The sequence below is a fragment of the Lethenteron reissneri genome, unplaced genomic scaffold, assembly GCF_015708825.2.
Source record: "Lethenteron reissneri isolate LAM-NWPU_2019-01 unplaced genomic scaffold, ASM1570882v1 scaffold_99, whole genome shotgun sequence".
In the NCBI taxonomy this organism is placed as follows: Eukaryota; Metazoa; Chordata; class Hyperoartia; order Petromyzontiformes; family Petromyzontidae; genus Lethenteron; species Lethenteron reissneri.
This window is the reverse complement of record NW_026892538.1, coordinates 63,293-72,469: the sequence shown is the minus strand read 5'-3', so window position 1 is coordinate 72,469 and position 9,177 is coordinate 63,293. Positions and strand designations below refer to the sequence as shown.

Genomic DNA, 9,177 nt, shown 5'->3' with positions numbered 1-9,177 from the left:
TCTGTGTCTCTACGTGTGTCTGCGTGTGTGTCTGTAACGGTGTGTCTGTGTCTCTGCGTGTCTTTGTGTCTCTGCGTGCATGTCTCTGCGTGCATGTCTCTGTGTGTCTCTACGTGTCTCTGCGTGTGTGTTCATGTCTCTGTGTGTGTGTGTCTCTGCATGTGTGTCTCTGCGTGTCTACGTGTGTCCATGTCGTCTCTGTGTCTCTGTGTCTGTGTGTGTCTATGTCTCTGTGTGTGTGTTTGTGTCTCTGCATGTGTATCTCTGTGTGTCTGTGTGTCTCTGCGTGTGTGTCTCTCTGTGTGTGTCTGTCTCTGTGTGTGTCTCTGCGTGTGTCTCTGTGTGTGTGTCTATGTGTGTCTGTGTCTCTGTGTGTGTCTGTGTCTCTGTGTGTGTGTCACTGTGTGTCTCTGTGTGTGTCTGTGTGTCTCTGCGTATGTGTCTGTGTGTGTCTCTGTGTGTGTGTCTATGTCTCTGTGTGTGTCTCTGTGTGTGTGTCTGTGTCTCTGTGTGTGTCTGTGTGTCTCTGTGTGTGTGTCTGTGTCTCTGCATGTGTGTCTCTGTGTGTGTCTGTGTGTGTGTCTCTGCGTGTGTCTCTGTGTGTGTGTCTCTGTGTGTGTCCGTGTCTCCCTGTGTGTGTGTCTCTCTGTGTGTGTCTGTCTGTGTGTGTGTGTGTCTGTGTCTCTGTGTGTGTCTCTGTGTGTGTCTCTGTGTGTGTGTCTGTGTCTCTGTGTCTGTGCGTCTCTGCGTGTCTGTGTGTGTCTGTGTGTGTCTCTGTGCGTCTCTGCGTGTGTCTGTGTGTGTATCTGTGTCTGTGTGTGTGTCTCTGCGTGTGTCTCTGTGTGTGTGTCTCTGTGTGTGTCCGTGTCTCTGTGTGTGTGTCTCTCTGTGTGTGTCTGTCTCTGTGTGTGTGTGTGTCTGTGTCTCTGTGTGTGTCTCTGTGTGTGTGTCTGTGTCTCTGTGTGTGTGTCTGTGCGTCTCTGCGTGTCTGTGTGTCTGTGTGTGTCTCTGTGCGTCTCTGCGTGTGTCTGTGTGTGTCTCTGTGTGTGTGTCTCTGTGTGTCTCTGTGTGTGTGTCTGTCTCTGCATGTGTCTCTGTGTGTCTGTGTGTCTCTGCGTGTGTGTCTGTGTGTGTCTATGTCTCTGTGTGTGTCTATGTCTCTGTGTGTGTCTATGTCTCTGTGTGTGTGTCTCTGTGACAGTCGAGTACGGAAACTCGTGATGTGCACCGACTCTGTTCATGTGCGACACAACTTCACGCCACGTGGTCCCACGGGGAAAGAGGGCGGCACAAATAAATACAAACACGAACCGGTAAACCATTGGCAATTGATCAAAGCTATAAAGGCGATGATCCAGGAGAATTATATGATGATGCTGCATGAAAAGGTAATAGGTTACTCTGAAGTTCCTGGCCATTGGAACGTTGGTAATGATCAGGAACATGCCCTGACTAAACAGGGAAGTCTGAAATGTGTTGGGTGTAAATCAGCACATCAAATTAAATCCGCAGAGGAGGGAAAGAAAGGTCCCAAGCATGCGACACTCATAACCAACAGTGGCAGATACTCGGCCGAGAGAGTGGGGAGAGAGAGAGGAAGAGACTTTTCACGACTTTATTTCCACTAAAACATTAACAAAAAAACATTACAGGGAGAACACACGTAAATTGTGAATCAACAAAACATCAAACTCTTAACAGCTGTGTGTGCACGAACTACACGTGGCACAGGGATAGAGGCTGTGCAAACGAGGCAGTGCACGGACATTTCCGTGTGTAGCAAAGTCGCTACGTGAGTGGGTGAGTGTGTGTGTGAACAGGTGAGTGGGTGAGTGTGTGTGTGGGTGGGTGAGTGGGTGAGCGAGTGAGTGGGTGTGTGAGTGGGTGAGCGAGTGTGTGGGTGGGTGAGTAGGTGAGCGAGTGAGTGGGTGTGTGACTGGGTGAGCGAGTGTGTGGGTGGGTGGGTGGGTTAGTGGGTGTGTGAGTGGGTGAGCGAGTGTGTGGGTGGGTGGGTTAGTGGGTGTGTGAGTGGGTGAGCGAGTGTGTGGGTGGGTGAGTGGGTGAGCGAGTGAGTGGGTGTGTGAGTGGGTGAGCGAGTGTGTGGGTGGGTGGGTTAGTGGGTGTGTGAGTGGGTGAGCGAGTGTGTGGGTGGGTGAGTGGGTTTTTCTATTTGATAAAGAATCAAAATGCGATGTGAACAAAATATTTTTTTCTCCCCGACATTTTCAAAACGAAATGGCGTTGACGCGTCAAACACCTGAAATCATTTTTTTTTTACGGATTCAGTTGTCGGTTTTCATTAAAGTGTAATGACAGGGTCACGCCTGGAGGGGTCACGGGGTCACGCCTGGTGACGTCACGGGGTCACGCCTGGCGAGGTCACGGGGTCACGCCTGGTGACGTCACGGGGGTCACGCCTGGCGGGGTCACGCCTGGCGACGTCACGGGGTCACACCTGGTGACGTCACGGGGTCACGCCCGAGGTCACGGGGTCACGCCTGGTGATGTCACGGGGTCACGCCTGGTGACATTACGGGGTCACGCCTGGCGAGGTCACGGGGTCACGCCTGGTGACATCACAGGGGTCACACCTGGCGATGTCACGGGGTCACGCCTGGTGACATCACGGGGTCACGCCTGGCGAGGTCACGGGGTCACGCCTGGTGACATCACAGGGGTCACACCTGGCGATGTCACGGGGTCACGCCTGGTGACATCACGGGGTCACGCCTGGCGAGGTCACGGGGTCACGCCCGCTGGCCTGGGAAGGGATTCACGGGTACGGCCACAGAGGCAACAACCGATCAACGTGAGCACGTCGAGTGAGCGGGCGGGCAACTTGCGGTTTGACGGTGAACACTGCAGAGCGGACGTGAGCTGCAGAGCGAACGCCGAGCGGTGGGACGCCGTCCGCGGCCTGACGAACGCCGCCGCGACGGCCACGCGGCACTATGGGTGCGTGCCGCTCGTCGGCAGGCGCGCGGCGACCGGCTGCCGGGGCGCGGGGAAGTCGCCGGGATACGCCGGGAGGTCCCGGACGGGGCAGCCGGGAGGCAGCGTGGCGGCGGGGACCGGGCCCACCCACAGGGGGTTGGCGTCGCCGAGGATTTCGTAGAGAAGGCCGCTGGCCACTTCGCGCGCTCCCTCCACGCTGGAGCTCAGCACCGCGGGGAAGAAGCCGCTGCCTTCCCGCATCATCCCGGGAACGGAGACCTTGTACACGAGGCCCATGGGCCTGCCGGGCTCCGAGTGAGCGTGCAGTTCGAAGGTCGCGTGGCCCACGCCGGCGCTCCGTAGCAGCGCCTGCAGACGAGTCTCCCACGACAAGACGGCCGCCTCCGGCAGCTCGTCCAGACCGACGGGCGTGGGCCGTGAGTGGCGGGGTGCCCGCCAGAGCCGCGTGCGTGGCCCCCAGCCCCCAAACAGGCTGTGCGCGGCCTTGCCGGCGCCGGTGCAATCCGGCGGCAGCAGGTCTGGGACCACCGCCTTCTTCTCCTCCTCCTCGTGTTCCGCTGCCGTGGCCGCGGCAGCCGCCGCCGTGTTTCGCTCCGGGGTGGCCCAGTCCACCTCGATGGTCCGGCCCCAGAGCCAGAAGCGAAGTTGACGGAGCTTCTTCCGGGCCATGGCGGCCGCGTGATGGCTCTCGTACTCGATGAACGCGAAGCCTCGGTTGAGGGTGTTGTCGCGTAAATGGACGCTCGTCTTGACACCCACCACGCCCTCTGTGGCGTCGCTCATCACCATCATCACCTCCGCTCGCGTCTTGTCCTTTGGCAGCCCCCCGATGAAGAGACGGCGAAAGTGCATGCTCACTTTGACTCCGATGCGGTGTCCGGGACGGATCTCCAAGTTGTTGAGTTTCTTGACGGCGTCCTTGGCGTGGGAGCGCATCGCGTAGGTGACGAACGCGAGGCCGCGGTTCTCTCCGCTGAACGCCATCATGAGGCGGAGCTGGTAGATCTTGCCCACCGCCTCCAGCGCGGGAACCAGCTCGTCTTCGTAGAGGTCGCGTGGGATCCTCCCCACGAACACCTCGCAGCCGCGGGCGGGAGGGGGGCCCTGCCAGTCGGGCGGCGGTCCGAACTTCCTCTGTCCGTTCTCCTGGAAGATGTTGTACCCCGTGCGCAGCTTGAGGTACAGCAGGTCCCTCTCCAGACAGGCCATGCCGAGCATCGGTGGATTGGCTACGGTGGCGCTGGGGCAGCGGGTTGGGGCCCGGTGGAGAACTTGACACGCAGTGGGGGGAATCAACTGCTGGAGAGGAAGAGAAAGAGAGTGGAGAGAGAGACGCGTTTAAGCAGAGGTCCCTAAAAAACGCACACACTCACTCACCCACTCACTCACCCAGTCACTCACCCAGTCACTCACACACTTACACACACACTCACCCGCACACTCATCCACCCACTCACCCACTCACACACCCACTCGCTCACTCATCCACTCACACACTCATCCACCCACTCATCCACCCACTCACCCACTCACACACCCACTCACACACTCACCACCCACCCACACACTCACCACCCACCCACACACTCATCCACCCACTCACCCACTCACACACCGAATCACTCACACACTCACTCACCCACCCACTCACCCAACCACTCACACACTCACTCACCCACTCACCCAGTCACTCACTCACCCACTCATTCACTCATCCACCCACTCACACACTCACCCACACACTCATCCACCAACTCACCCACTCACACACTCACCACCCACTCACACACTCACCCACACACTCATCCACCTACTCACCCACTCACACACCCACTCACTCACCCAGTCGCTCACCCACCCACTCACCCAACCACTCACACACTCACTCAATCGCTCACCCAGTCGCTCACACACACACTCACCCACACACTCATCCACTCACTCAGCCACTCACTCACACACACACCTACACACTCACATACTCACTCACACACTCACACACTCACTCACTCACACAGTCGCTCACTTACGCAATGTCCCAGTCGCTCACACACCCACTCACTCACCCACCCACCCACTCACCCACTCACTCACTCACACACACACTCACTCACCCAGTCGCTCACCCACCCACTCACACACCCACGCACACACCCACTTACTCACCCACCAACTCACACACCCACTCACTCACACAGTCGCTCGCTCACTCACACACACACTCACCACCCACTCACACACTCACCCACACACTCACCCACACACTCATCTACCCACTCACCCACCCACCTACACACTCACACACTCACTCACCCACCCACTCACACACCCACCCACTCACTCACCCACCCACTCACTGACCCAATCGCTCACTCACTCACTCGCCCAGTCGCTCACACACTCACCCACACACTCAACACCCACTCACACACTCACCCACCCACTCACTCACCCAGTCGCTCACACACTCACCCACACACTCAACACCCACTCACACACTCACCCACCCACTCACTCACCCAGTCGCTCACACACTCACCCACACACTCATCCACCCACTCATCCACTCACACACCCACTCACTCACCCAGTCGCTCACCCACCCACTCACCCAACCACTCACACACTCACTCACCCACTCACCCAGTCACTCACTCACCCACTCATTCACTCATCCACCCACTCACCCACACACTCATCCACTCACCCGCCCACTCACCCACCCACTCACTCACCAAGTCGCTCGCTCACTCACTCACCCAGTCGCTCACACACTAACCCACCCAGTCGCTCACACACTCACCCACACACTCACCTACCCACTCACACACCCATTCATCCACCCACCTACCCCCTCATCCATTCACTCACCCAGTCGCTCACTCACTCACCCAGTCGCTCACACACTCACCCACATACTCACTCACCCACCCACTCACCCACTCACTCACCCACCACTTTCACCCACTCATCCACTCACCTACTCACCCACCCACACACTCATCCACCCACTCACCCACACAGGAGCAGGTGATGATGAGAGGCTTGGCTGATAGAGGTACCAGCAACAGCACCACAGCAGCAGCAATGGTGCAGCAGTAGCAGCAGTAGTAGCCCTGCAAGATGCGAGTCAGCACGCGACTTGACCGAGAGTGGAGGTCTCTGCTCTCCAACCCACCCACCCCGCCCGCGTCTGTGTTGAGGGCTCAGTGTCCTTAGTGTTGACTCAGTGGGCTGTTGACTCAACACGTCACTTATTAGCAAGGGGTGGTGGCTTAGGCTCTGGCCAAGAATCGATTGTGGCCTCCAAGTTGTTTATTTAAGCACATTCCTGGGATGCCTTTCTCAATACTCACGTCTAGAGTCAATATCTCGTAGGGTAGACTCTACCCACTGCTGGATGAGGGGTGCAGGAGGGGTAGGGGGGTACAGGGGTGGTGGGAGGTGTACACATATTAATGTTTAACCTATCTAGGTGACTTTTAGCGAAAGACCAAAATAAAATGTAACACGTACAGTAGTAGCACCTCGTGTGGCTCATTCAGTGACATGATTCCTTGCGAAAGGTTTCTGTTTTGTGTTTTAACATTTCAACACAACTCCTGTTTCATGTGCAGACACACACATGGACTTACACACAAACATTGGCCCACACGCACAAAGACATCAACTTTAGACACACATACATGGACTCACACAGACAGACATCGACTTTAGACACATACATGGAGTTACACACACATATGGACTCACACACACATACACATAGACACACACACACTATCTACGCACACTTACAATGAATACAACTGAATGAAAAAACCGAGTGATTTTAAAGAAACGTTTCATAAATCACACGTCCTATCACATTCGGGTGGTGGTGGTGCTGGTGGTGATGGTGGTGATGGTGGTGGTGATGGTAATGGTGGTGGTGCTGGTGGTGGTGATGGTGGTGGTGGTGATGGTGGTGTTGGTGGTGGTGGTGATGGTGATGGTGGTGATGGTGGTGTTGGTGGTGGTGGTGATGGTGGTGGTGATGGTGGTGGTGGTGGTGATGGTGGTGATGCTGGTGGTGATGGTGGTGTTGGTGATGGTGGTGTTGGTGGTGGTGATGGTGGTGGTCGTGATGGTGGTGTTGGTGGTGGTGATGATGATTGTGGTGGTGGTGGTGATGGTGGTGTTGGTGATGATGATGGTGGTGGTGGTGTTGGTGATGATGATTGTGGTGGTGGTGGTGATGGTGGTGATGATGGTGGTGGTGGTGGTGATGGTGGTGGTGATGGTGGTGGTGATGGTGGTGGTGGTGATGATGGTGTTGGTGGTGGTGATGGTGGTGGTGATGGTGGTGTTGGTGGTGGTGGTGATGGTGGTGGTGGTGATGGTGGTGATGGTGGTGTTAGTGATGGTGGTGTTGGTGGTGGTGATGGTGGTGGTGGTCGTGATGGTGGTGTTGGTGGTGTTGGTGGTGGTGATGATGATGGTGGTGATGGTGGTGTTGGTGGTGGTGATGATGGTGGTGGTGGTGTTGGTGATGATGATGATTGTGGTGTTGGTGGTGATGGTGGTGGTGATGGTGGTGATGATGGTGGTGGTGATGGTGGTGGTGATGGTGGTGGTGGAGGTGATGGTGGTGATGGTGGTGGCGGTGATGGTGGTGGTGATTGTGGTGATGATGATGGTGGTGATGATGGTGGTGGTGATGATGATGGTGGTGATGGTGATGGCGGTGATGGTGGTGGTGATTGTGGTGATGATGGTGGTGGTGGTGGTGATGGTGGTGGTGATGGTGGTGGAGGTGATGGTGGTGATGGTGGTGGCGGTGATGGTGGTGGTGATTGTGGTGATGATGGTGATGGTGGTGATGATGGTGGTGGTGATGATGATGATGATGGTGGTGATGGTGGTGGCGGTGATGGTGGTGGTGATTGTGGTGGTGATGGCGATGGTGGTGATGATGGTGGTGGTGTTGATGATGATGGTGGTGATGGCAGTGGTGGTGATGGTGGTGGTGATGGTGGTGGTGGTGATGGTGGTGATGGTGGTGATGATGATGATGGTGGTGTTGGTGGCGATGATGGTGGTGGTGATGGTGATGGTGGTGTTGGTGGTGATGATGGTGATGGTGGTGTTGGTGATTATGATGATGGTGATTCACTCACCCACTCACTCACACACTCACACACTCACCCACTCACTCACTCACCCACTAAGCCACTCACCAACTCACTCACTCAGCCACTCAGTCAGTCACTCAGTCAGTCAGTCACTCAGTCACTCACTCAGTCACTCATTCAGTCACCCACTCAGTCACTCACTCAGTCACTCACCCAGTCACTCAGCCAGTCACTCAGTCACTCACTCACTCAGTCAGTCATTCAGTCAGTCACTCATTCACTCAGTCACTCACTCAGTCAGTCACTCAGTCAGTCACTCAGTCACTCACTCACTCAGTCACTCAGTCACCCACTCAGTCACTCAGTCACGCAGTCACTCACCCAGTCACTCAGCCAGTCACTCAGTCACTCAATCACTCACTCAGTCACTCAGTCAGTCACTCAGTCACTCACTCAGTCACTCAATCAGTCACTCAGTCAGTCACTCACTCAGTCACTCACTCAGTCACTCAGTCACTCACTCAGTCAGTCACTCAGTCTGTCACTCAGTCACTCACTCAGTCACTCACTCACTCAGCCACTTACTCAGTCAGTCACTCAGTCACTCACTCAGTCACTCACTCAGTTACTCACTCAGTCAGTCACTCACTCAGTTACTCACTCAGTCAGTCACTCACTCAGTCACCCACTCAGTCACTCAGTCACTCACTTACTCAGTCACTCACCCACTCACTCACTGACCCACTCATCCACACACTCACCCACTCACCCACTCACCCACCCACTCACCCACTCACTCACCCACCCACTCACCCACCCACCCACTCACCCACACACTCACCCACTCACTCACCCACTCACTCACCCACTCAACCACTCACTCAGTAACTTATTCACTCACTCACTCAGTCACTCACTCAGTCACTCACTCACTCACTCCCTCACTCAGTCAGTCACTCAGCCACTCAGTCAGTCAGTCACTCACTCATTCACTCAGTCACTCACTCAGTCACTCACTCAGTCAGTTACACACTCACTCAGTCACTCACTCAGTCACTCACTCAGCCACTCACTCACTCCGTCACTCAGTCAGTCACTCACTCACTCT

At 55.9% G+C, this 9,177-nt stretch overlaps 1 protein-coding gene across 1 annotated transcript; it reads right to left on the bottom strand.

The window, feature by feature from the left end:
- Positions 1 to 2,815: 2,815 nt before the first annotated feature.
- On the bottom strand, positions 2,816 to 6,022 carry LOC133340225 (dead end protein 1-like; the record flags this gene model as incomplete). Its single annotated transcript, XM_061548251.1, has 2 exons — positions 2,816 to 4,254; positions 5,972 to 6,022. Coding segments are annotated over 2 exons (1,356 nt in total), but the record flags the coding sequence as incomplete, so codon positions are not given.
- Positions 6,023 to 9,177: the final 3,155 nt, after the last annotated feature.